Source organism: Erinaceus europaeus, chromosome 2 (assembly GCF_950295315.1).
Source record: "Erinaceus europaeus chromosome 2, mEriEur2.1, whole genome shotgun sequence".
NCBI lineage: Eukaryota > Metazoa > Chordata > Mammalia > Eulipotyphla > Erinaceidae > Erinaceus > Erinaceus europaeus.
This window is the reverse complement of record NC_080163.1, coordinates 44,621,459-44,649,350: the sequence shown is the minus strand read 5'-3', so window position 1 is coordinate 44,649,350 and position 27,892 is coordinate 44,621,459. Positions and strand designations below refer to the sequence as shown.

The window sequence follows — 27,892 nt, the reverse complement described above, 5'->3', positions numbered from 1 at the left end:
CTCCTGTTTTTCTGGAATTCAGAGCCAAATGAGACAATGTCTCTGATCCTGGATTTTGTTTTACAAAAGAAAAATTAGGGGGACTGGAACAAAGGGGGTCCAAGTCCAGGTGACTGTCTCCTGTGTGGGCCAGACAGAGGCCCCTGCACTTCCTCTTGCTGCTTTTCCTCCTCCTCTCCGTGTTTTTTGTAGAGCACGGTTGGTGCGTGACTCTTGGGGACTGGTTCAGGGGATGATGACAGAACAAGACTCTTTCCAGCCCTGTGCACATACCAGTGGCATGCCTCCCTCTCCCATCAGCTCATCCACATCCCTTGCTCCCCAACCCACCCCATGTTCAGGCAATTGATTCTCCACGCCGTCCCATCTGCCTGCTCATCTTCACCCCATCTCCATCCACCCCCCCATGAGGCCAGAGCCCCTCACCCCCTCCAGTGCCGGGGCAAACTTCATCTTTCATCCTCCCCTCCCCCAGGTAAGGGCAGCACACATGGCATTATCCCCAGGCTACCAAAAGGAGAAACTGAGGCCCGGGAGGTGGGGTGGGAACATGGAGAGGCAGAGGCCCAACTCTGTCCCCCCAGTTGCAGCCATGGGCTCTCCTCTCTGCCCCTGTCACCCTTGCTCTTCTCCAGCCCCGGGCACACCTTCCCAGAGTCATGACTGATGACTTGGGGGAAGGACTGGGCCGGCTGTACCTGAGGCTCCTTCTATTCTGTCCTCTGCACCCTGGGAAGTCCAAGGGGTGGGGGAGCCACACCCACTACCAGCCAGACTGAATTGGACCCCTCTTCCTCCAACTTGGTAGAACCCTGAAACCTCATCCCAGGTGCAGCCCACCCTGACCAACCCTGCAAAGTCACTCCTAGGGCAGTCTCCTGCTCAGGTCCTCAACACAAAGGGCTGAGGCAATCACAACCCTCCCCCCCACAGGAAGGCCAGCCCCCAAAGAATAGTGTGAGGTGTCCATGATTCCCTACCTCCTGGCCCCTCCTTTCCCAGGCTTATGTTCAGTCAGTGGAGACACACTTTTCCAGGGTAGGAAGGTTATGACCATCATGTACAACTCCAGAGGGCATGTGCCTGGTATAGGCTTTGTCCACAGTGCCACCTAGAATTGTGCAGCTCAGTGGCCACAAAAGCTAGGAGGATGCAGGCAGGGTAGTCAGGCCAGGTGTAGGTTCTGGAATTCAGGGATACAATTATCATCAGTCGCCAAGAGCTAGGAATAGCAGTCCTGCTTGTCAGCAGTAGAGGTCAAGTGGTCCTTTGTCCTTCCTGTCCCAAAACTTTCCCCTTCTCCACACGCACACACACACAGGCACATGAGCACACATGTCTCTAAGAGATGGGCTAGTCTCAGACATTGAATACAGACAAACCCACCTCTTTCTCGTTCCTTTGTGAACTCCTAGAATCATTTTAGCAACTTCCTGGATCTCTGTCCTCCACCTTCCAAGATGCTGCTGCTTGAATAACCACTTCTCCCAGCCTAGCCCTGCTCCCAGGGGTGGAGGGTAGGGGTGGGGGCACACTAATTTCTGAGAGCTGGGGAAGAATTGCTGAGCCTGAGTAGAGCACAAGGTTGAAAAGCCTCAACTGCTGCCTGCATTTTCCTGGGCTGAGCTGGGCTGACTGGGGATGAGGGTCAGAGAGGGGTAGCCTGGTGGGGAGTGGTCTCCTCCAGGCTGCACTGCCCTATGGATCAGCTTCAGCTCTTGCTCTCCCCACCCCACTGCCCCAGACACACTACCCAGCCACACATACACATACACACACACACACACACACACACACACACACACACACACACACACACACACCAGCCAGGAATACCTGCACACACATTGCAGGGACAGTCTCCTGACCACCAGAGAGAGACCAGCAAGGCCCAGAGGCCCCCAGTTCTTGGCTCACCAGCCACTCTCATATCCCCAGGTTCCCCCAGTGCCCATGGAAGCCAGTGGCCATCGGGGGAGGTGCATCTCCTGATGGGCAGTATACACTAGAAGACTGATAGATGGGGTACACTCACCTCTTGAGGAAGCTTATTTATTAATCTGCACAATGACCTATTAATGAGGGGATACTGGCAATGGACTTTTACCTAGCTCCCTGAGTGGGGGGAGGAGATGGAGGCCTCACAGGCTCATCTTTGATTAGGGGGCTGGGAGTGCCAGTCTTGCCCTTCCATAAGCTTCCCTTAGGCATCATGGGATTATCCATGCAGAAAATCAATAAAGACATGAGGGAGCTAAATGAGGAGATAGATAAACTAGAACTATTGGACATTTTCAGAGTCATTCATCCCAAGAAACTGGAATACACATTTTACTCAAGTCCACATGGGTCATTCTCAAGGATAGGCTATATGTTAGCCCACAAAGACAGCATCAGTGAATTCGAGAGCATTGAAATCATCCCAAGCATCTTCTTAAACTAACACTTAACAATCAACAAAAGATTAGTAATAGTCCCAAAATGTGGAAGCTCAACAACAATACACTACTTAACAACTTCTGGGTTCCAGAGAAAATAAAGGCATCTGGGGTCCAGAGGAAAGCATAGGATTAGGCATGTCTCCCAGAATCTACAAGACAGGGACTAACTTGAGGGGAGAGGGAGGCAGCCAGCGAGCAGAAGGAAGTGTACTGTGGGCTGAGGACAAGGTCAGGGACATGGGCTGGTGATGTTGTCCAGCTGTAGGCAAGGCAGTAAGGGAGGAGGAGCCAGGCAGTGAGAGGACCAGGCCTGAGAGAGGGCAGCTGGGAGCCCCCAAACTGGACCAGGCATTATGCTTCTTATCACCTATGGCCTATAACCTGGCCTTTGTCTCAGCAGGCCAGCTTGGGGTGCTAGTGAACCCAGCTCCTCTCCAGCCTCCCTCAGATCCTACCACACTGCCCTGTGTCTATGACCCTAGGGTAGCCTTCCCCAAGCCCTGTTTGCAAGGCTCCGTCAGAAGTGACTTCTTTGATCAAATAAACCTAAGATAGACTAGAGAGTTTAGCTGTTCCCTCCTAAAGAACCTCTCACAGCCTTTCAAGTACTAGCATGCTCTATAACTACTAAGTGCTCAGAATGGGCTTCCTAGGCTTATTTGGCTGTTAGAACCCTCTTTGAGACAAAGATGAGACGTCTCCACGTCTCTTGTCACAGGCACTCAATCCACCACCAGCATTCCCACATGTACCTTTGTGGTTTCTGGGACCGCTGCACAGCTGAGAAAAACCTGCCTGGAGTCCCCAGAGCATCGTGATATAGGGACTGGAAGGAGTGGCTCTCAGAACCCTGTTCCAGAAGGTGCCCAAGCACCCTGATGCTGGTTGCCTGTCCCCGGGGCTGCATTCCTGGCTTCACTGGGCAGCAAGCAGATCAGAAGGGGAATCTCAGTGACCATTAGGACAATTAAGCCATAAACTCCCAAGCCCCCCTCCACCCCAATTCCCTGAATCATCTTCCTCCCTGCCCTGCGTGCCTTTCCCCAGCCCCCCATGGAGCCACACCAGTCAGGGAGGTTGTGAAGATTTCCGAGCCCTCCACCCAGCCCCACTCCAGCCCCTCCAGCGAGGAGTGTGCCCCAGTGCCCAACTTGGTTTTCTCATTCATCACTGTGCACTTTGATTTCTAACCTGAGCCTCGCGGATGATGCCAGTTTGTTCTGTGATTTTTCCCCTTTTCCTTCTCCAGATGTCCAAACGGATTCTTCGGACAGAGATGTTTGGAGAAACTGCCTTTGCGATTGTACATGCCAGATCCTAAGCAAAGTATGTTTGAAGATACAAACACGAGTCCCTGCTCCTTAGAAAGCTTCCGGGTGCAGTCCCCCTGATGTAGGGCATAGGACCAGGGGTGTTGGTTGTTTTGATCTTTGGCTGTTTTGTTTTTGTTTTGTTTTTCTTTTATTTTTTTTCCTTTTGTATTTTGGTTTGTTAGTTCTTTTGTTTTGCTTTGTTTTGGTTTTCATTTTTTGGCCTAATCCTTGGGTTTAAAGTTCAGGGCTGCAGGTAAGGGGCAGAGTGGCAAGGCCAGTACAAATGGTAACGGTGGCAAGGAGCCCAGCTGGCATTGGCAGGAGCCTGTGCTGGGGTGCTGTGATACCTGTGTCTTGCTATCCTGGCTCTCTCTTTCTGGTTTTCTTTCTTTTGGTAGGTGTCCTGTGGGATACACCGGGGACAGGTGTCAGCAGTTCGCAATGGTCAACTTCTCCAGTATGTCTCTTTCTTCTATTTCTTCTCTTCCCTGATGACTGACAGTCCCCCCCCCCCCGTGGGAGGGATGGGGCCTTACTTAACAAGACTAGAGGGGATGTGTGGGGTTCTCCTGTGCACCTTTCAGATCTCAGTGCTCAGTCTGAATCAAGAAACCTTTGAACTGCCCCCCCCCCTCAGATACAGCAGCAAATTTTCTGTACAGTCACTAGAATCACACTAGGCCTCCTTCACCACTTCTGGGGTCAGAGGACCTGACCAACATGGGAAGAAACATGTGTGGCACCCTCACCAGCTCTGGAGGCTGTTTGAGGATGTCATGCTCCCAGCACAGCCAGGCCAGGAGTATGTGTTCATCTGCACTGGTCTGTTTGAAAGAGTAAATAAAGTTTTAAGCCTGCCTTTGAGGCTGGCCAGTGTTTAGGGGTGGTAAAGGGGGCTGGAGAATGAGGGTTGAGGGAGAACAAATCCCAGGGTAGTGGCTTCTATAGATGCTTAGGTCTGAGTCTTTGTGTGACTGACTATAGGAGGGAAGCAGGGGCAATAGCAGTTGGAAGATCAAGGGTATATGGAACTGAGGGATAGTTGGTGACTCTCTGGTTGGAATCCCCATCCAAGACTTCAGTCTCTTCATTTCTTCCCCTTCTGAAGGTGGAGGTTCTGCTTTGCAAGGAGAGAGAGAGAGAGAGAGAGAGAGAGAGAGAGAGAGACATAAGACCCTCATAGTGTAGTGTTTTATTTGGGGCTAAGTGTAGTTCCTTCAAGGACCACCAGGTGGAGGTGGAGTAGAGGAAAAACCAGGAAGCCTTGGACTCAGCTTGGATCCCAGTGGTCAATTGGTCACCCATTCTCCATTGTACAGGAGGCTCTCAACCCAGCCCCACCCTGAGGACATGATGTATTAGACATCAGAGTGATGGTGCCTGGGCAGGAGAGGTGGAGTCCAGAGGCTGAGGGTAACACTCAGAGGACCATTTAGGTGATCCTTGGAGAACAAGGTGTTTGAGTCTCAGAGTGAAAAAATAGGTCTTCCCAGTTGCCCTCAAAGATCATCTCAAGATCCTAGAAGCTACTACCCTTTACTTGTCTGGGGATCCTGAAAGCCAAGACTTGAAGAAAAAGCAGGAATTTATTGACCCCAGATGATCAGCTTTCCTAATAGCAGAGGAGGCAGTGCTCAACTCAGGCCCCTCCAAGTGGGAATCGGGGAGGACAGCTGCAGATGAAAGTCAGAGCCTGTGGGCAGGGCATGATACCGAACAGAATTCTCTAAATCCCAAATTCTAAGAACTACAGAGTCAAGAATCTGCCCCAGTGGGTGGTGGTAGGTCAGAAGGGGCCCTTAAAGAGACTGAGGACCAGAGGAGAGATGCACAGAAAACCTACTTTTCTCACCCCCATGGCCACAGCCTCCCTGACTAGGGAGACTGTTCTGGATAAGTCATCCCAGCTCATGCCGGGCTAGAGGCACAGAACCTCAGCCACTGTCCAAGGTCTTCTGCCAGCTGGGCCTCTTCAACTTTCAGTTCTGATCTCCTGTGAGGGTCAGCAAGGCCCCAGGAATCCAGAAATTCAGGTCAGGCCTTCATGCCACAGGCTAGCTAGACTTTTCCTGTGACCTTTAGGGAGAGGGTTTCTACTCTACCAGTGCTTTGCCCCCAGAACTTAAAGTTCTTATCCGATAATTATAGAAAGAGAACGAGGAATGCTGGCTTCAGAATATAGGCTTTGGACTCAGACCTGAATACAAACACCTGCTAGTCCAGGGCCCCAGTTTATCTTTCTGAGTTTGTTTTCTCAGCTCTAAGATGAGAATAGTAACATGTAGGCATGTAGGGTTTCTGTGAGGATGAAATGAAATGATGTCCATGGAGGAGACAGTGCTTTCAGCTTCAGTGGGTGTAGGGAGGAGTAAGAGCTGATTCCCAGTATATCCCAGCATATCCCAAAGGGCCAACATTCCCCAGTCTGAGGATGGGTGGCCTGCACAGGACAGGAGGCAAAGTTTGTCATGACAGCACTTGGAAGAGTCTTTCTTCCACTGGCAGCCCCTCCAGCCCCTGAGAATCAAAAGTCACACACACATCAGAGAGCAACATATCTACACACACAGTGTATACTCACAAGCATGGTGAGCAAACACACTCATGTGCTATGGGGGCCCACGTCACAGCCTTCTGGCCCAGGTTCCCACTGCTGTGTGTCCTGGCTTGTATTTAAGAGGAAAAGCCGCACACTATGTGCTAAGGTTGTCCCTGTTGGGATTCTGCATCAGATCATCATGACTAGTAGAGTGCAAATTTCTGCACAGTAGAACCTGACTGTGATTCAGAAGTAACCCTGCATTCTGGTGACAGCAGCCAGGAACATGATGGAGAGGAGATTTTTCTTGACTGGAGCAGACAGAGTCACAGGCCTCTCAGAATCAGACTCTGGGATGAGGAAGCAGGGCTGCCTTCCTGGGGGCTGGCCAGCCAGCTACCTCTGGGCCACCCAAAACAGCCTTTGGCTAGAGACCAGGTTTCCCTTCTGCCTCCTAGTTTGCTGTGTGACCTTGGGAAAGTATCCTAGCACTTCTGGGTCCCAGCCACCTCTTCTGACACTTAAAACCAGGGTTCAGACCAGCTTCATGAACCACCATCCCTTTAGTTTCCCTGGTTCTATGGTCAGGTGGAGGTGTCCTCTCTCAAGGAGTGTGATGGGACATGTAGACCTTGTGAGTGCTCCCACTGCCAGGGGCACCCTGGTCCACAATCTGTGGCTTGACTATACTACCTGGCACAGTTTGTGGCCTGTCTACTATGTTGCTGGCACAGCCAACCACCTGGGCAACTCCTGCCTCTAAGCAGCAAGAGAAAGACTGCAGAGTAGCCACCTTCAAGATCACCCAAATCTCATGTTTTAATTAATTCATTTATTTATTTTGGCAAGAGACAGAGAAATTAAGAGGAAAAGGAGAGATAGAGAGGGAGAAAGAGAAAGATCTGCAAGCCCTGCTTCACCACTCGTGAAGCTTCCCCCCTGCAGGTGAGGACCTAGAGCTTGAAACTGGACCTTTGTGCAAGGTGATGTGGGCACTCTACTGGCTGTGTTACTGCCCGGCCCCCAAGCCTCACATGAACCACCATCCCTTTTTTTTTTTAACCTTTTTTTTTTTTTTTTTTTTTTTTGCTTGTGCTGGGGCCTCACCCATGTGTGATTGCACAACTCCTAGGCTAGGTTTTCTTCATTCTATTTATTTTACAGAGACAGAAGTAGTGAGAGAGGGGAGTCAGGCAGTAGCACAGCGGGTTAAGCACACATGACGCGAAGCGCATGGACCCGTGTAAGGATCCTAGTTTGAGCCCCCGGCTCCCCACCTGTAGGGGAGTCACTTCACAAGCGGTGAAGCAGGTCTGCTGGTGTCTATCTTTCTCTCTCCCTCTCTATCTTCCTCTCCTCTCTCCACTTCTCCCTGTCCTATCCAACAACTACGACAACAATAACAACAACAATAATAACTACAACAATAGAAACACCAAGGGCAACAAAAATAAATAAGTAAATATTTTTAAAAAGTAGTGAGAGACAGAGAGATAGAGAGAGGGCTTCCCAAGTACTGTAGTGTTTCCATGTGGTTCTAGAGCTTAGGTAAGGTATGAGCTCTACCAGATGAGCTATTTCCCAGCTCTTAATAGGAGCTTTATACATGGAAGGCCTATGGTTAATGTTTCCAAGCTGTGATCTCTGCATGGGAACGGTGACCAGAACCCCAAGATCCTCTTTAAGGCTGTTTTAGTCAGAGCCATTTTGGTCACTGGATCAGAGTCACCCAGCTCACTTGCCATTTTCCAAATGCAGAACCCTCGCCTATTGGAGAGAGAAAAGGGCTGGCTAAAGCCCAGGAAGTCCTTTCTCTTCCCTCTTAAGGAGGTGAACACACCCCACAATGCCATCTCTGTCCTGGATCTTGGCAAGCTTGCATGCACGTGGGGAAACACTTGAGGGAACAGACTGCTGGCCACACGAGGGCAGTGTCCTCAGATGAGGAAACAGGCACCGTGACTGGTCACATCCACACAGCAAACTAGGGGTAGAACTGAGATTCAAGGCTTGTCAACAGGCTGGTGAGTGAACTTTTCAAAAGCTCTACTGAGATTTCTAGACTCCCACATGGTTCTATTGGTCCAGGTGAAGGCCTGCCCCCAGAACCCCCATGGCCAGACCTGGTCCCCCTGTTCAGCAGCTTGGAGGCTGCGTCTGGTGAAGGAGCCGAGTGTTGGCCAGGGCCCTCTGGCTAACCTTTTTGATGACATGGCTGTCAGTCAAGGGCCTTAGCGTTGCCCATGTATAGGGTCCCACATCACAGAGTACAGTTGGGATATCAGCCCAGAGGCACAGATGATCTGCAAATGAACCCACTCTGCTCTTCCTCTGACTCACAGTTTGCTTTTCTAGGGAATGAGACCAGACTCAGGTCATGTAGTCTAGCTCCTGCAGACTTCCAGGATATCGGCAGGGGTTGAGGGGCAATGGAGGTGCACCCTGTACCTGGAGCTTCCTCTCTGCCCCCTCATTCAAGCTCCCCACAAATTTGGGTCTTTATGTGAAGGCTGCATGATGCTAGAAGGCCAGTTAGGCCTGTAGAGACAGAATAGGGGCCATTCTGGGCACCCTGTACTCTCATTCTAAACAGGAAAAAAAAAAAAGGGGGCCCTATGAACATATGTGTACACAGATCTTTTTGGATGGCTGTGTTGGGTTCCTTAGGATATATCCCCAGGAGAGGAATTGCAGGGCCATAGGGTAGGTCCAGTTCTAGTCTTCTGAGAGTTCTCCAGACTGCTCTCCACAGGGGTTGGACCAATTGACATTTCCACCAGCAGTGCTGGAGGGTTCCTGTACCACCACAACTTCTCCAACATTTGTTGTTAATATTCTTTCTAAATATCTGGTGCATGATGGTAGAAAAGGACTCAAGTTGGGGGTGAGAGTGTTTTGCAGACACTGATCATGGTGAGATGAGAAATTGTACCTAGGTGTGAAGAACTGTATGTAAACCATTGACACACACCCCCCCTAAAATGAGTTTCTTAAGTAAAAAGAAAGAACAGACCCCCAACAATGATCTTGGAACAGGGCATGTTGTCTCTAGGAGGTGTGAGAAAGCCTGGCATAAGACAATGAGGGTGCCTGAGCCCCTATCCCTCTCCCATTCCTTCCTGGGGACAGTAGCCAATTAACTTCTATGCCTCTGCCTCTGAAGAACTAGCCCTGCCTGCTGATCCAAACATCTCTTCTCCTCACCCTTTCAGGGACTCTTGGGAATGGGGTGCCAGGGAAGGAGCTTGGGAGGTCGGGAGGGGATGCCACTAACCTGCTTTCACCTCGCAGGCTGGCTGCTGGTGTCTGAAGAGTCCTGACCAACGTTTCTCTCTCTCTCTCTTTCTCTTTTCCCCACCCCTTCTTTTCTGTACCTCTCCTCCTGCCCTGGTCCTCTCTGCCTGCTTCTCTTCTGCACTGCCAGAGCACCTTGGATTTGAACTAAAGGGTATGGAGCCTCTATGTGTCGCCCAGTACCATGCACACAGCCCCCTCAGCAGCCTGACACCCACGGGCTGTCAGGATTTTTTTTTTTTCAAAAGTGGGGAAAGGAGGGTTCCAGAAATCTTCCTGGCCCCATCAAGATGTCCTATTGCAAACTATGCAGATTGGGGGAGAGAAGGAAAGCTCACGAACAGTTGGGGTATTAGATTAGACAGTAGTGGACAGCAATCACCCCTAGATTTCAGAGGGCCAGTGGGGTATCCAGAGTAGAGATAGAGCCCTGCAGAGCACAGTCTGGAAGCTGTGGATTTGTGGCTTGGAGAAATGTGCAGCGAGGAGCCCATTTCTACCTGACTATAGTTCTCCTTACTTCCCCATGTCCATGATCATGCTGTCATCCCATACCCTGCGCAGCTGATGGCATCTATGTGTCTCAGTCCTTGCTCTGGTCTGTCTGCCAGGCCTTGCCATCTGCTAAAAGCCACCTTGTCTCTCCCTCCATGATCAGTCCCTGTAATGGCATGCATGTTCCATCTGTGGGCAAAACTGACAAGGCCCAAGGGGCTGGGTGGGCTGACCTCTGATGTCTGCCCTGCCCGAATCCTTACCACCCTTCACTGCTGCCCCTCGGCTAAAACCTCAGGTGGAAAGAACTTAGAAGACTCTGTCTCTCTACTTCTCTGGCTCTGAGGCAGGATGCTCCAACCAGACCCCACATCCAGACAATTATTGCAGGAGAGACAGAGGCTCAGAGGGGTCCAGGCTTCGGAGACTAGAACCTCAGGCATAGTACAGAGCTTCAGTTGCATAAAGAATGTTCTTGTGACAGATTTGGATGGGTTCTTTCCTCTGTCTTCTCCACAGAAGAGTGAGCTGCAAGTCTGTGTGAGTGTGGTGAGAGAGGGATCAAGTCATACAGAGTTTTCATGAAGGTTGCAAATGCAGGGGAGAATCTGTAGGCATTTGTGCATGAATGCTGTTTGTGGAGGTGGAGGACGCAGTTGAATGAAGGCATTCAGTTACAAGTCTCTGTGCAGCTGAGCCTGGGAGGGTGCATAGGGACATAAGTGTGTGTAAATAGCACATCTGAATATCCACTCACTCTCCACTCAGCAAACATCTGCTGAACCCCAGAATTAGCCAGATGCTAGAGCCACTGGCACCATGGGGCTTGATTTCACAAGGTGAGACAGACAGCAAACAGAAAGGAGCACTACTGGGTGGTGCTAAGTGCTCTACAGAAGAGGGAAGGGTTTACAGCCATACCACCCTGCACATGCCCCATCTCATCAGAAGAGAAGAGGAACATGGTGGCAGGGAGCAGCTTTGGCCAAGTGAATAGGAGAGGCTTGTCTCAGGAGATGACATGTAGGCTAAAACCCAATGACAGGGACCAGCTCTGCAAGCAGTTGGGGGGTGGTGCCTAGACAGGGCTCACCAGTTAGGAATGGAGAGGTCAGGGCAGGCATGCCTTGACTCTGGGACAGGACCACAGAGGAGACACAGTGGAAGGCTGGGACTGGTAGCCAGGTCTGAAGGCCACAGCACAGCTTTCTGCATGTGCTGGAGTGGAACACCATTGTGAGTGTAACGATGATGGAAAGGGTGAGCTTTGTGGTGGTAAACTAGTGTGACTTTTGGCAGAGAATAGGATGGATCTGTGGTCCAGGAAAGAGTACTGAAAGCAGAGAAACCATAAGTCAAGAGATAACCAGCTCTCCTAGCATCTCCTAGCTGCATCATCTGGAGTCAGAAACAGTAGGACTAGAGGGGAGGCCCGATGCAAGGGCCATTCAGAGGGAGAGTGGGGGAACCTGCTGGTGGAGTCAGTGTCAGGGGAGTGGGAGACAGGGAGTGATGGGGACAACTCGGGGGTTGAGCTCAAGAGAGGTGGTGCTACCACTGAATAGATGAGGAAATAGGACCACAGATTTGGGAAGAGGGTCTAAAATTCAGGCTTCTCTGTGACCATGTTCTTGGATCTAAGTCTGGAGCTCAGGGGAAGTCAAGGCAGGAGATTGGAATTTGCTAGCCTGCTACAGTCTGGGTGAGCTCAAGGAGGGGGAGAGAGCAGGTGGAGGAAAGGAAGTACAGGAAAGCTCTGGGCCCAGCTTCCTTACAGCTGGAGGTGAGGAAGCAGCCAGAGACAGAAAGATGGGCCAATGACAGCAAGAAATCCAGGAGAGAACAGAGTATAGGGGTGCCATGCAGGGCAGAACTGGGGGAGAGCCCAGCAAGATTTGGCAGCAGGAAGTTGCTGGTGACCAAGAGTGATGGAGACAGTTGCCCAGCTGATAAGGACTAATAGGGAAGAGAACTGAGAGCCCAGAGGAGGCTGTTTGTGCCAGACTCCACATGCTCAGTATTGTTGGTAGGCGTGGCTGGTGTGCATATGCATGGGCTCCTCTGAACCTAGGTGTGAGTGGGTCTGTGATCAGAGGTCACGGGCCTGAGTGCTTCTGTGTCTGGCAGCTTTATATACCTGGGTGTTCACTGATAAGTCTATCTTTCCCACAGGAAGTGCTGCAAATCCAGGGGCTTAGTGCCACTCCCAAGAAGTTGGGGTCCATTCCCACTGAACTAGGGAGGGGGGAGTTTGGGGAAATCAACCAGGTGGTGCAGGAGGAGCAGGAGGAGCAGGAGTGGGATGTCTAAAGTGTAGGCCCAACTCTAGCAGTCACCTCGTCCCTCTCCCTCTTCTTTCCTCTTCCTGGCTTTGTCTCTTTTACAAGGGTAGCTGTTCCACCTAGAAGTGGGAGGGAGGTGAGGGTGTGGTCTGGCCTTTTTGAAGGCTTACAAGCCCAGCCTAGCCCAGCTCCTCCCAAAGAATAGGGGCTCCTCCTTCAGCTCACAAGGAGAGGCAGGGAGGCTGGAGGGGGCCAGGGCCGCAGGCCTGAACAGGGGAAAAGCAGCATAGACCTTTCTCCCAGTTCCCCCTCTGGGAGCCTGGTCTGCCTCATCCCTGCTCCTGGACTTAAGCTCCCTTCCATGGCAGCCTCTGGGTGTGATGTCCTGTCACCAGCCCAGGACAAGCCATTCTCTGCTTTCTTAGGGATGCTGAAGTGGCAGACCAGGCTTTGTGCAGAATCTGCATGTTCACCCCCATGAACGATGGCTCCCCCCACCCATGGAGGCTACCCCAGGCTGTAGAGGAGCAGGCAACCTTGAAGACCTAGCTGGGCTGCCCTCTTCTGTGGCCACGGCAGCCTCACCTCCATCCCACCTCCCATTCCCTTTTCCACTCGTGTGCTCCAGGCAGGGCTTGGGAAGGGGACTTACAGCCTATTACTTGTACCCAGATCCATGGTTGGATGGGATTCAGGGGAGCAAAAGGCAACCCAGGAGCAAACAAAAGGGGAGGGGAGGGGATGGGGAGGTGAGGACAGACAGGATCAGGGCAGGTCTCCAGCAGGATCAAACTTGAGGTCTGAGGACATGGGGTCTCTGCGCTGCTGTCCCTGTATGCCAGCCCCTGCCTGCCCCTTCACGTCCTCTGCCTCTGCAGAAGCTGAGGAGCTGTACCAGAAGCGCGTCCTGACCATCACTGGCATCTGTGTGGCACTATTGGTCGTGGGCATCGTCTGTGTGGTCGCCTACTGCAAGACCAAGTGAGTGTCACTCAGGTGGGGTCCCTGAGACTGCTTCTGTGAGGACGGGGTAGGAGGGAGAGGGGACAATGGGCTGAGGCAGGAAGCAGGAATATGCCTGAAGAAGGCAGATTTGGGTCTAGACCCAGCTCTGCCATTTGCCATGTGGCCCTCAGCAAACATGAATAGGAATGACTCCAGAAGGTACTTCAAAGGCTATCTTTAGGAAGTCTCTTTCATGGCAAGTAGAAAAGCACAGGAGAGTGTTGGGGAGTGGGGGTAGAGGTGAGCATTTATAGAAAGGTGGTGTTCCCTTGAAAAATAAAGACCTCACTAGGCACTGCCTGCTCCCTGCTAAGAGCCATGAGCACAGAGGAGGTGGGCAAGGTGGGAACATGACCTCAGGGAAAGAAGGAGCAGTAAGAGGACAGGGACAGTAAAGCCATGTAGGCTTAAAGATAAATGTGGACAGACAGGATCAGCTGTCTTCTTGGAGCATGAACCACCCAGACTAGTCAGAACAAAGAGCAGAGGTCAGTGAAAACAAAGGGGACATGAGTTTAAAAAGGCAGCTAGAACCCAAATGCCACAAAGGGCCTTGAATGACAAGCTAGAGAGCCTGATAATGAGGATCCAGTAAAAGTTATACAATGACATAGTAGAGAAGAATACAAGGCTTGTCTTATCTTTATCCTTATCACCACTGTCAGGGGACTGAGCCCTATCTGTGGAAGCTAAGCCCTGATTCCTGCTACCCTTATCTGTTGTCCTTAGTTTTGTTAAATTTCATTTCATTTCATTTGCCACCAGTGTTATCACTGGTGCCTGAACTATGAATCTATTGCCCCTGGCAGTCATTTTTCATTTCCTTTCCCTTCCTTTCTTTTCTCCCTTTCTTTCTTTTTCTCTTTCTTTCTTTCTTTCTTTCTTTGGCTTCCTTGCAACTGGATTTGTATCCTTAAAGATGCCTATGAAATTTAGGTGGAAAAGAGTTCCACTAATATTTTCCTCTAAGTATTTCATAGTTTCTGGTCTAATATTCAAGTCCTTAATCCATTTGGAATTTATTTTTGTTTCTGGTGAGATATAGTGGTTCAGTTTCATTCTTCTGAGTGTTTCTACCCAATGTTCCAACAACATTTATTGAACAGACTCTCCTTACTCCATTTAATAGTTTGGGCCCCACTGTCAAAAATTAGATGTCCATAAGTGTCAGGGGTTTTTTTTCCTTTTTAATTTTTTCTATTTTGATAGGACAGAAAAATTGAAAGAGGACAGTGGGAGACAGAGAGAGAAAGAGAAAGAGACACCTGCAGACATGTTTCACTGCTTGTGAAGCTTCCTCCCTGCAGGTATAGAATGGGGGCTCAAAATCCAGGTCCTTTCACATTGTAATGTGTGTGCTCAACCAGGTCCAGGTATTCCACTGCCTGACCCCCATTTTGTTCTTTTTTTTTTTTTTTGCCTCCAGAGTTATTGCTGGGGATCATGTCTGCACTATGAATCCACTGCTGCTGGCAGCCGTCTTTTTTCCACCATTGTTGTTGTTGCTGATGCTGCTGTTGTTGTTGAATAGGACAGAGATAAATTGAGGAGAGAAAGACAGAAAGGATGAGAGATAGACACTTGCAAACCTGCTTCACTGCCTGTGAAGCACCCACCCGCAGGTAGGGATCTGGGGGCTCAAAGCGGGATCGTTGAGCCTGTCCCTGCTCTTCACACTATGTGCACTTAACCCAGTGCACTACTCAGGCCCCCCATTTGTTCATTTTTAATTGTGATAGAGACAGAGAGAAAAATAGATCAGAGAAAGACACCTGCAGCACTGCTTGTGAAATTCCCCCTCATCCCTTGCAGGTGGGGACCAGAGGCTCGAACCCAAATCCTTGCACTGGATAACTTCTATGCTTTACCAGTTATTATACCACCTGCCCCCTGCCCCTATCCATGGAATCTAAGCCATACACAACCTTGTTCTAGAAGAGTCCAGGACAGGGAATAAAGGCCTCAGGAAGCCCAAAGGAGACTGAACCCAAATATAGAGGCCAGGAATTGGGTAGGAGGACAAACCCCCTTTACACACACACACACACACACACACACACACACACACACACCTGAATTTACTAATTTCTTCAACAAAGTTTCATTCAATACCTACTGGCCACCAGACCTTGCACCAAACATGGTCAGTGCTCTAAGCAAGAGGTCCAGTGTCAGGGGACACATTTCAAGGGTGTCCTTGGACAGAAGCTAGGAAATCTCCTTGGGGAGGAACACTTAGTCTGTGAGATGAACAGAGAAAGTGTAGAAGTGTGCAAAGGTCAGAGGATAGAAAGAAGGGGTGTAGGGGAAACAGACAATGGGGCTAGGGAGAGGGCAGTGAGAGAGAGGGTCCAGGGGAGAGATGAATACTGAGGGTCAAGGAGGGGTTTTAAATAGGAGTAGTCTGATCAGACTTGTTGGTTACAGAAAACATGTATCAAGTGCTTCATGTCTTGATTCTTTAACCCCAGCATCCTGCATTATTTTCTTCCTAGCATTTTGCTAAAAGTATCCTGTCTGTGTGTTTCTGTGTTATCATCAGCCTCTCCTACTGGCGTGGTAATTCCATGATGGCAGGGCTCATCCCTTTCTCCTCTTCTGCTCCAAAACACCATCTGGCACATAATAAATAAATAAATAAATAAATAAATAAATAAATAAATAATCAAATGAATTGAGGAGGCCAGCACTGTGTATTTCCTTTGCTCTTAAAAACCTGCAACTATCTTTGAATAGGCTTTCATAGAAAAGGGGAAGGAAGGGTGTAGAACTTAAGTAATGTGCCCAAGCTTGTCAGCTAGAAACCAGTGGAGTTCTACTCTCTCAGCAGAGCCAAAGATTGCCATTATTATGCTCCAGTCCTGCTGAATTCAGGCTGGTGGTGATGGCTGAGGGAAGCAGAAGGGTCCTGGGTGAGCACTGGGGAGAGCAGTGGCTACAGACAGCCATGGAGATAGTAGAGTGTCTCGTGGAGCAGCAGCTGGGGGGGTTCATGTATGGAGGAGGGCTGAGCTAACGCACCCATCCCCTGTACAGAAAGCAACGGAAACAGATGCACAACCATCTCCGGCAGAACATGTGCCCAGCCCACCAGAATCGGAGCTTGGCCAATGGACCCAGCCATCCCCGGCTGGACCCTGAGGAGATCCAGATGGCAGATGTGAGTGGTGTTCCCCAGCCCCTGAGCCCTCACACCCCCACCCCCAAGGGACAGCCCTGGGTGGCAGTCAGCCAGCCCTGTTTTCAGGCTTGTCTGCTAGGCTAGCCACATCTCATTAGGCTGACTGGCTTCACTTTACCCACTTCTTTAAGGAAGGGGAGGGTGCATGGTGACTTAGGAGGGCCACTATCCCAATACCAAGTCACTTACCCAGTGGCCACCTTCCCCTCAACCTGAAGCAGCACCATCTTCATCAGCAAGGAGGGCCAACTTGGTCACCTGTCACTGACTCCCCCCACCCACCCACCCAACTCTCTCTTTGTTCCAGTATATCTCCAAGAATGTGCCAGCCACAGACCATGTCATCCGGAGGGAAACTGAGACCACCTTTTCTGGGAGTCACTCCTGCTCCCCTTCTCACCACTGCTCCACGGCCACACCCACTTCCAGCCACAGGTGGGTCCCAGGGGCTCTCACAGACGTGCAGCCTCATGTCCCCACACAGCACACAAGCTCCCCCACCAGGCTAGGCTCTACAGTGAGGGTTCCTCTGAGCAGAAGGTGGAGGTGGGGACTTCAAACAAGAACCTACCACTAAAAGTTCATACAGATCCTCGGGGCACTGGTTGGCTTCCCCTTTGCAGTCTAAACCAGCCCCCAAAGGAATGAGGTGCTAAGCTTTCCCCTCACACTTAGCTGAGTTAGGTCTGGCACAAAGGTCCTACTCACTCAGCCAGGACTGCTTACCGCTCTTTCCTGTGTTGCCCACATGAACCCTAATCCACTTTGGCTATCTTCTCTCCAGAAGTGGAGAGCCTGTCCATACAAATACAAGGGCTCATACAGTAACATTAAATAACATGGTTGGGTCCTTTCTTCCCTGGAATAACAAATCCCCACAGATTAGCCCCTTGGGCTGTGTTCCTGAGATAGGTGGCTTAGGACCATGGGGGTGGCAGGACCCCAGACAGGGTGAGTCTGGGGGGGGGGGGGGTGTTTGCAGGAAGGAAGGAAGAGATCTGCCTGTTGCAGTTCACCCATTCACAGGACCCAGTCACCTCTCCCCTTCCCCATATTGGAGTTGGGCATTTATGATACTACATCCAGGGGGAGGGGCAGCTGAGGTGGCAAGCCTGGGTCCACACCCGCTAGGCTGCCTGTCCATTCCTGATGCCACACCTGATGTCCCCAGGCATGAGAGCCACACGTGGAGCCTGGAGCACTCGGAGAGCCTGACCTCTGACTCCCAGTCAGGCATCATGCTGTCATCAGTGGGCACCAGCAAGTGCAACAGCCCTGCATGCATAGAGGCCCGGGCCCGGCGGGCAGCAGCCTACAGCCTGGAGGAGCGATGCAGGGCCACCATGCCACCGTACCACGACTCCATCGACTCCCTGAGAGACTCCCCACACAGCGAGAGGTCAGTTCCTACCCCATGACCTGACCAGGCCTGGCTGGCACCGCTGGCAAAGGGCTTAAACCTAGGACATGTCAGAGACACACCCAACAGCCTCATCCCCATTTTTCAATGGAACACACAGGGTGACCTAGTCAGGGTGGGCTTGTCGGTGACAGACTAGGATTGGAGCCAAATCTGTGGACCCTGGTATGAAGTTACCACCTAACTTAATTCTAGGACATTTTTAAGATGGAGGTGGGGGAGTAGGGGGATGCTAATAATTGCACTGAAACACGAGGAACAAATGGGCTGTCCTGGACACACCAGAACATAGGGTTATCCTACTCTAGTGTCACCTAAGAGGGCCCATGTCCCAGAAGAACACTGAGGTCGGTCAAGTTGAGTGGACAGTGGAGGGGAGGTTGTCTGTAAAGAGACTGACTTCTGCAGGCTGGGCATGAGCCAAGAACCACCGCAGGCCTTGGCAGTAGGTCCCCAGATATCAAGCCGCCGTTGGGCTCCCGAGAAGCGGGTGCAGCAAGCACTACAAATTCCCTTTGGTGCCAGATTCCCAGGCAGGATGACATGTTCCTGTGAGGGCCTGCGGGGGGGGGGGGGGGGGGGACGCTGCGGGCTCTCTCGCGCCTGCGCACTGACCCGCCTGTCCCCGCAGGTACGTGTCGGCCCTGACCACGCCCGCGCGCCTCTCCCCCGTGGACTTCCACTACTCGCTGGCCACGCAGGTCCCCACTTTCGAGATCACGTCCCCCAACTCGGCGCACGCCGTGTCGCTGCCCCCCGCCGCGCCCATCAGCTACCGCCTGGCTGAGCAGCAGCCGCTCCTGCGGCAGCCGGCTCCCCCGGGGCCCGGGCCCGGCGCAGACATGCAGCGCAGCTACGACAGCTACTACTACCCGGCAGCAGCGGGGTCGCGGCGCGGGGCCTACGCACTGGGCGGCAGCCTAGGCAGCCTGCCCGCCAGCCCCTTCCGCATCCCCGAGGACGACGAGTACGAGACCACGCAGGAGTGCGCGCCCCCGCCGCCGCCCCGGCCGCGCGCCCGCGGCGCGTCCCGCAGGACGTCGGCGGGGCCCCGGCGCTGGCGCCGCTCGCGCCTCAATGGGCTGGCGACGCAGCGCGCACGCGCGGCGCGGGACTCGCTGTCGCTGAGCAGCGGCTCGGGCTGCGGCTCGGCCTCGGACGACGACGCGGACGACGCGGACGGGGCGCTGGCGGCCGAGAGCACGCCCTTCCTCGGCCTGCGCGCCGCCCACGACGCGCTGCGCTCGGACTCGCCGCCGCTGTGCCCCGCGGCCGACAGCAGGACTTACTACTCGCTGGACAGTCACAGCACGCGCGCCAGCAGCAGACACAGCCGCGGGCCCCCGCGGGCCACGCAGGACTCGGCGCCCCTCTAGGGCCCGCCCGCCCCGCCGCCACAGACAGACGCGACCGCCCGAGAGAGAGGAGGAAACACAGAAATAAAAAAAATATTTTTATTTTCTATAAAAGGAAAAAAAAAGGTATAACAAAATGTTTTATTTTCATTTTAGCAAAAAAAAATTGTCTTATAATACTAGCTAATGGCAAAGACGTTTTTATAGGGAAACTATTTATATGTAACATCCTGATTTACAGCTTCGGAAAAAAAAAAAAGAAACAACAAAAAAAATAAGAGAGATGGGCCAATTTTTTTGACTCTTTAATAGAAACCTATATTGTGGTGCCTTTTGCTGTACGCTAATCTGGAGCTCCTGGAGAGAAGTCTGGGGTGTGCGGTGCGGTGCGGGGGGGGGGGGGGGACTGTGGGGATCCCAGCTGGCGGGGTGGGAGAAAGGAGAGGCTGCAGGGCTTGCGGCGTGGGGTTGAGGACAGTCAGGGATTGAACCCCCCCTCCCCCCGTACCTCCCAGGAAAGAAATGAAGCTTTGCCCCCTTGCAAGGTCCTGAGTCCTGGACCCCCTGAGTGGAGGGCAGGGATCCGAGGCTGGGAGCCAGAGGCAGGGCGGGGTGCGGTCCAGGGGGTACCAAGGCCCAGCGACAGCAACCAGAATGGGGAGGGGGCCTCCCCGCTCCTCACAGCTGCTAAGGGCATTGAGAAAGGGGGCTTCCCAATAGCCCTGGCCCCAGGGAGGGGGCAGCTCTGCCACGGCCCCCACGTTCGTGGCTCCTCCTCCCCGTCAGGCCTCCAGGATGCCCCTCCGTCCTCTGCAGCACCTTCGTTTACAGGTTGTCTTTTCTACTTTATGCCTGCATGTCCTTTGCATTTCAGATTCTTTAGATTGGATGCATGGTCACTGCTGGGACCGAGAAGAGCCACTCCACAATGTATTTGATTCCCTTTTAGCAATAAAGTAACACCGTTTTCTTCTCACAGCCCTCATTCCCAGCCCCCCAGATCACCTATGATTTCCACTTCCTCTCCAGCTTTGTCCCCTCACTCACCAAAACTGGGTCCACTACTAAATTGTCAAAGAAAAAAAAAAGGTTATTGTTTAAAAAATAATCCCAAGTGAACAAATGGGAATCCTGCCCTGAAATGTCCAAACTCCTGACTGTTGACACTTGAACGTTTTTATATTATAAATAAAATCAGAAATAACTCATGTTTGACTGTGTGTGCCTAGCCCCCAGGTGAGGAGGGAAGACAGGACAAGGACTCCGATGGAGTTCTGAGAGGAAGAGACCCTATTTCCTGTCTCCCTGGCCAGCTCCCAGGACAGGCTGCAACCTCCCTCCCTCTTCTGAGAACATTCACAAGGTGTCCCCCCTGGCAGCTGGGGAACCTGGCCAAGAGGCTGACGCAAATTACTGTGCTTTGAGCTCAGCCTCAGATCCTTGGCCCAATTCCTGCCCTGGAGCTACAGGGGTCGGACTAAGGCAACAGTTTCCGGGCCTAGGTGGGTGAAGAGGAAAGGGTTGTGCAGTTGGCATTGGGGCAGCTGGGGTAAGATGACCCTTGGGGCCTGAGGCATGTCACAGGCAAAGTCTGGACATGCAAAGTGGCATAGTGGATGTCCCCAGCTGCCAGAAGGACCACAGATGCTGCGGCTTGTAAACCCACAGGGTGTTGCGCTTTCCTCAGCTTATTCCCCCTCAGAGCCAAGGCTTGTCCAAGCCTGATGCCGAGCACATGGTTGCAGACATAGAGGAAGCAGATGGAGATCCAGGGTTAAGCAGCCTTTCCCCTCATTGACTATTAAACCTGTACCCAGTGCCAGGAGCCATTAGGTTTCAGCCAAACCATGAGGGAGTCTTCTATCCAAAGAGTTCAAGTGGTTGTCATGTGTGTGCACGCATGCACGCAAATGCCCCGCAGATGTGTTTGGTCAGTTTGGAGACCTTACAGAGAGAATTAGGGTTGAGAGGCTTAAGTGTCAGCAGAACCTAAGTGCAAATCCCAGCTCGGTCCTTCACTAGTCTCCCTGTGACTCTCTAGGCCCTCGTTTCCTCAGCTATGAAATGGTGATGCTATTACCTACCTCACAGGGTTGCTGAGGAGATTGCATGTGTAAAAGCACCCAGTACTGCTTCTGGCACATGATGCCTTTTAATGGCTAATCTGATGATGGTAATGACGATGTGCTGTGCCTTGCATTCTTCAGTCACAGAGAGACAAAACCTGAATGAAAGGGAGGTGATGGAGAAAGAACTAAAGTTGTATTCATTGTGGGGGCACTGGAAAAAAGTACTTGCTATAAAGAAACAAAGGAAAATAATGAACTAAATGTTATAAACCTGCAATTTGCTGACTTTTCCAGTTCCCACTTGATTATCTCATTCAGATCCCTCTGCGGGTTCAGAGTTTGCTGTTGACTTTAAATTTTTCTGAGGGCCAGTAATTCCTTTATATCACTGAGCTCTGTATGACCCCAGATAGTACTGGGTGTTCTTGGTGAACCCATTGACCCAACTTAGTATCATCATTTGACCTTTCTGAGAACCCTGAGTTGGTACCTGCTAAATATTCCAGCACCAATGGCCCCAGTGAACTATGACACCAAGTTATTCTGAATGACCTTTTATTCAATTTAGTGACCTTTTCATGACCCCAAACAATTATGAATGACCTCTTGCTGAACCTACTAGCTTCTCGATGCAGCTTAGTGTCCTCATTTGACTCTTCTGAAGGCACTGAGCCTTCTAAATTTCTAGTCAGAATCTCCCTGACCCTAAAGAACTCTATGTGACTCCAACTAATTCTGAATGACCTCTTGAACTTACTGATCTTTACATAACCATATTTAATACTTTTCTTACCTGCTTTGAATTCAAAGGTATTATCTGAGAGTAGAATACTCAAACCTAATGTAGTTCCCTTGACTCTGAGTCACATGAGCCACGCCACATGAGTATGAGTGGTATCTGAGAGCTGGGGTGACCTGAGAGGCTCCTTCTCCTCTCTATGGCTCAGACTTCTGCCTTAGGGCATCTTTGTATGTTTTATCAGAAAAAGGTGTAGCTCAGTTCAGTGACTTCCCTACTACGGCATGGTTTTCCTTAGGACATTCAGGCAATTTGAGTCAAATTATCTTCCCCACTCCTCCAATTCTCCTCTGCCAGATCATTTTTGGATTATCTCCCAGTTTCCCAGAGTCCCATCTGCTAATGGTGACTGACTGATTGTCGCACTCTCAACTAGAATGTGAGCCCCATGCGGACAGCAAATTGGTCCAATCCTTTTCTCACCACAGTATGCCCAGAATCCAGCAGTTAACCTTCATTGAGAGGACGAAGGTGCAAGAGATGCTGTCATTAGGAGTCAGGCCCCAGGAGACCTAAAAACCTGCGACTACTTCCCAGGACTATGAGGTGGCTCAGACCACTTATTGCATCTCATCTGTAGTCCTCCAGCCTCTGGATTTGGTTAGTCCTGGAAAACGGGCATATTAAGGGCATAGATTGTGGGGGGAACATGATGGTCCATTAGAATGCAGGAAAAAATATTAGAATTTTGATTTAGATTTATTTTCATCTCATCTTTTTTAAATTTCTATTTTTGTGTATGTTTTATAATGTACATAATATTTTAGTACAGTAGTACATGTATATAATTTACAATAAATAATTATACAATTAAGAAGGTGAACTAAAATTTTTTTTAACTGTTGGGAGGCACAACTAGTGCTCAGGAAAGCACATCTAGACAGAGCTTCCTCCTCTACTCTCTCACCTGCTCTCATGAAGTAGAAGGTAGGAAGCTGCCCCACACAATCAAAGGACCTTTGAGACAGCCAAGGAAAAAGTACAGAGAGCTCTTCTAGGTTGGTAAAGTGCTCTTTCATTTAAATGAGCATTTACTTCCCACTCAACAAAACAAAGGGGCCATATGGCTCAGATAGAAAATACTCTTCAAGTGATCCAAATTAAATAACCTGGGTTTAAGTCATTACACTTCTCCATAGACTTGTCAAGTATAAGTGGATTTATAAATGCTGGGTATCTTTGCAAGGCTGACTTAGCTTATTAACTAAATATGTCACCTCTGTGGTCAAACTGCTAGCTAACGTGCAGTGATTTAGGAAACAGAGGATTTGCTTATCACAGCTGCACACTGATGGTATCATCATCCCCACCACTTGCCAGGTTGGAGAATGCATAGCTTAAAGGACACTAATCTATGATCATCATGTGACAAACTTTTCTGTCCTTCCCAGACATGTCCTTATAACACTTCTGAGTCACCAGAAGAAACATTGCCTAATAAACAATCAGCAACTTGACATTCACCTTTTCCCAAGACCAAAAATTAATGGTTTCCATAACTTTCTCTCATCAGACATCTTTGGACTTGTTGGCAAGTTATCTATTTGCAAGGCAGAGTGTCTTTTATTCCTGTGACAAGAAGCCACCTCTGGAGTTCAGAGACCTAGCAGCACCGACATAAAGTCCAAAGAATAAGCAGGGCCATGGTCCCATCTTACTCACAGACCAAGATGCTCGCAGGGCCTAAGGGGTGGCACAAACAGTCTACTCCAAAACAGCAACTGTAAGGGCAGTGTAAATCACAGGTCAGCCGGAAGGGGAAATGGGGTGGAAGGAGGTCAGCACTATCTCCAGCTTCTCGCCTAGAAGTCAGGGCCATCTTCATCCAGCCTTCCTTACTAACAACTGCATGAAGACTTTCCTTCATCTTATTTTATTCTCTACCTGATAATCAGTTCTAAAACCACCTTTAAAGGGGTTCCCTTATATATTTGTATATAATTCTTATATATCTATACATTTATGTCCATACAAAAGAAAGCAGTGGTGACCTCAAGTGATGAAAAAATGAGATGACTGGAGACAGCTTGGCTTCAAGAGAGTGGGCCCAGGTCCTGGATTATTGCGATGGGAGGCAGGAGAATAGGTCATGGTTCCAGACCGCTGGGTTAATGGAGGAGAGGGCAGTGCTGGTGGTCTGCAGACCTGCTGCTGGTCAAATAAAAGGGAGGAGGAGGAGGAAGAAGAAGAAGAAGTAGAAGGAGAAAAAGAGTAGGGAGTCCAAGATGAGATCTAGAGTTAAGATTTGCCCTCAGCAACAGAGGCTAGGAAGTAAAGAACTTGTGAGGGGACAAGCACCCTTCCTGTTCCTCCAGGGACATGATGTCTGGAACATGCGCACAGCTTGCCTACAAAATGAGGCTCTGTGGTGGAAAGGAATGCCAGGGCTGAGGGGGTCTGAAGCCCAGGGAAGTCCCAGAATGTAAGAAGATCAATACCATGAGTGGCATCTTCATCTCCTTGGCCCATGGGCCTCTTTTCACCCCTCTAGCTGTCCATCAACTGTGTGGAGCTGGTCCAAGTGGCCCCTGACTGGAATTGTGCTCACGGACCCCTCTGGGGGCATGTGCCAGCGTCTGGGCCCTACCCATTCATGCCAGCTAAGTGTCAGGTCCAGTGGCATCCTTTGTGGCTTTGCTGCCAGTCACAGTCCCATGGCCCTGGCTGAGAGCAGGACTTGAGTGTGTCTTGCGGAGAGAAGGGTCATCCCCTTCCAGGGTGGCCAGCCGGGCCTCAATTCGCTCCAGGTCATCTGAGCCCACTTTAATTTTCACAGCCAGAAGGTGGATATAGGTCTCATAACGGCTTTTCTGGGAAAAGAACAGAGAAAAAGTCAAAAGGCAAACAAGAAATTGCAACAGCAAAAAATATTTGTACCTTTATGACAAGATAAATCTCCTTAATATTCAGAAAGCTCTAAAAAAAATCAATAAAAGAGAGATAGATAATCCAATAAAAATAGGCAAGGGACAGGCACAGAAATTGCACTTGTTGGGAGTCGGGTGGTAGTGCAGTGGGTTAAGCGCACGCGGTGCACAGTGCAAGGACTGGGGTAAGGATCCCAGTTCGAGCCCCCAGCTCCCCACCTGCAGGGGAGTCACTTCACAGGTGGTGAAGCAGGTCTGCAGGTGTCTATCTTTCTCTCCCCCCTCTGTCTTCCCCTCCTCTCTCCATTTCTCTCTGTCCTATCCAACAACAATGACATCAATAACAACAACAATAATAACTACAACAACAAAAAGACAACAAGGGCAACAAAAGGGAAAATAAATATAAAAAAAATTTTAAGAATAATTTTTTAAAAGAAATTGAACTTGTTATTTTAAATATCCAAATGAACATATAACTCCTTGGATATGCCACTAAAAGTATCAAAAACAAGAATAGAAAAATAATATTATGTCAAAATTAAACTTTGGGGTTTTTTCTTACTATATTTATAAAATGGAAACACTGACAAGACCACCCCCATCAACTTTTGTTTTTATCAAAAGATGCAACAGAGTGAAAAGACAGCCTATAAAATGGGAGAAAGTATTTGCAAATCATCTCTCTGAGCTGGGAAGACAGTATAGCAGCAGTGCACAGAATTTAGATATGTGAGGTCTCAGGTTTCATCCCAGAACCACCAGAATCACAGAGCCGAGTGGTGGTCTGGTAAAAACAAAGAATTAACAGGTGGAAGTACACTGATTAAGTGCACATGTTACCATGCACAAGGATCTGGGTGCTAGCTTCTGGTCCTGACCTACAGAGAAGAAGCTTCACGAGTGAAGCAGTGCTACAGCTTTCTCTTTCCCTCTCTTTCTCTATCTCTTTCTCACTATTTGCCCCCCTTTCCTCTCAATTTTTCTCTGTCCTATCACATATAAAAAAGACAAAAAGAGGGGAGTCGGGCTGTAGTACAGCGGGCTAAGTGCAGGTGGCGCAAAGCACAAAGACCAGCATAAGGATCCCGGTTCAAACCCCGGCTCCCCACCTGCAGGGGAGTCGCTTCACAGGCGGTGAAGCAGGTCTGCAGGTGTCTATCTTTCTCTCCTCCTCTCTGTCTTCCCCTCCTCTCTCCATTTCTCTCTGTCCTATCCAACAACAATAATAACTACAACAATAAAACAACAAGGGCAACAAAAGGGAAAAAATAAATAAAATAAATATATAAAAAAAAAAGAAAAAAGAGGAAGGAAGAAAAAAGGAAAGGAAAGAAGAAAGAAAGGAAAGAAAGAAAGAGGAAGAAAGGAATAAATGGCTGCCAGGAATGGTGGCACTAAAAAAAAAAAATATATATATATATATATACGTATACATATATACATGCACACATGTATATGTATCCTAAATAAGGACCTAGTATCTAGTATATTAAAAACTCCTACAACTGAACACAAAAAAACAAACCACTAAATTAAAAATTTGACTAAGGATTTAAATAGACATTTCTCCAAAGAGATATACAAATGGTAAACACACAGAAGGATGCTTAGTGTCACTTATTCGTATAATTACTATTAAAAACAAAAGCAGACAATAGCAAGTGTTGTATTTTATTAGCATTTTTAATATTTATTTATATATTTATTTTCCCTTTTGTTGCCCTTGTTGTTTTATTGTTGTAATTATTATTGTTGTTATTGATGTCATTGTTATTCAGTAGGACAGAGAGAAATGGAGAGAGGAGGGGAAGACAGAGAGGGGGAGAGACAGATAGACACCTGCAGACCTGCTTCACCGCTTATGAAGGGACTCCCCCTGCAGGTGGGGAGCCAGGGGCTCGAACTGGGATCCTTAGCTGGTCCTTGCGCTTCACGCCATGTGCACTTAACCCGCTGCACTACCACCTGACTCCCTATTTTATTAGCATTTTAAATGTGGCACCTGAGAATATGGCCAGGGCCTTGTACATATATACCTAAGGTCTCCTGGGCCCAACTTTTCATTTTTCATTTAGAAAGAACACTAAGAGTCAGGAGGACCTGTTCTCTCCCATCTCAGTCACATGATCAGAAAATCCCTACAGTGTGAGGGCTTTACCTTCCCCATTCCTAACCCCTCACCCCACACTCCAGTCAAGCCAGGAAGGAATGAGAAAGACCAGAACACAGAACCCACAATCAAGCACTAACTGTGCCACCTCGAGGCAAGTGATCCAACCTCACTGAGCCTGTTTCCCCATCTGAAAAGAGCAGCATCCATTTCAGAGTTGACATGAGGATTAAGTTAATCAATACAGGGGAGTAAATAAGAACCATACCTGCAACCAGTGAGATCAATCCACTGTGGCTTTGCAACCACTTTTTTTTTTTTATGTTGTAGACAGCGTGGATCTGAGAAGAATTCCCAAAGCTACAGAACTTTATGTCTTTCAAAAGGTCAAGAGCATGGCTAGGGAGGTAGCCCAGCAGGCAGAGCACAGAACTTGCATGCATGTGGCTCTTGATTTGATCTCCAGCACTGCATATACCAGAGCACTTGTGGTCTAGATCTTTATATGCCATTCTTTCTCTCTCCCTCCCTCTCTCAAAAGAAAAAAAAAAAAAACAGGACTGGACTGTGGCACATCCAGTAAAGTACACAAGATACAGGTTCAAGCCTCCAGTCCCCACCTACTGGTGGGATGCTTCACAAGCAGTGAAGCAGTGGTGCAGGTGTCTCTCTGTCTCAGTCCCCTTCCTTTCTTCCTCTTCTCTCTGCCTCTACCCAAT

The 27,892-nt window shown here is 49.8% G+C and overlaps 3 protein-coding genes across 5 annotated transcripts in view; 2 read left to right on the top strand and 1 right to left on the bottom strand.

Annotated features, from left to right (window-relative positions):
- NRG2 (neuregulin 2) overlaps positions 1 to 20,533 on the top strand; it is a 236,332-nt gene extending 215,799 nt beyond the window's left edge. Inside the window, exons 4-8 of the mRNA XM_060179230.1 lie at positions 13,243 to 13,345; positions 16,406 to 16,529; positions 16,858 to 16,985; positions 17,722 to 17,949; positions 18,602 to 20,533. Of these exons, the coding sequence (XP_060035213.1) occupies positions 13,243 to 13,345; positions 16,406 to 16,529; positions 16,858 to 16,985; positions 17,722 to 17,949; positions 18,602 to 19,346 (1,328 nt within the window). The 3' untranslated portion in view covers positions 19,347 to 20,533. The remainder of the gene's footprint in view (positions 1 to 13,242; positions 13,346 to 16,405; positions 16,530 to 16,857; positions 16,986 to 17,721; positions 17,950 to 18,601) is intronic.
- PFDN1 (prefoldin subunit 1) overlaps positions 1 to 27,892 on the top strand; it is a 964,801-nt gene that overhangs the window by 548,541 nt on the left and 388,368 nt on the right. The gene's annotated exons all lie outside the window — the stretch shown is intronic.
- Positions 21,933 to 27,892, bottom strand: part of PSD2 (pleckstrin and Sec7 domain containing 2) — a 65,688-nt gene continuing 59,728 nt past the window's right edge. For both annotated transcript variants that reach the window (XM_060179164.1, XM_007517530.3), the window contains one exon: positions 21,933 to 25,003. In XM_060179164.1, the coding sequence (XP_060035147.1) occupies positions 24,794 to 25,003 (210 nt within the window). In that variant the 3' untranslated portion in view covers positions 21,933 to 24,793. The remainder of the gene's footprint in view (positions 25,004 to 27,892) is intronic.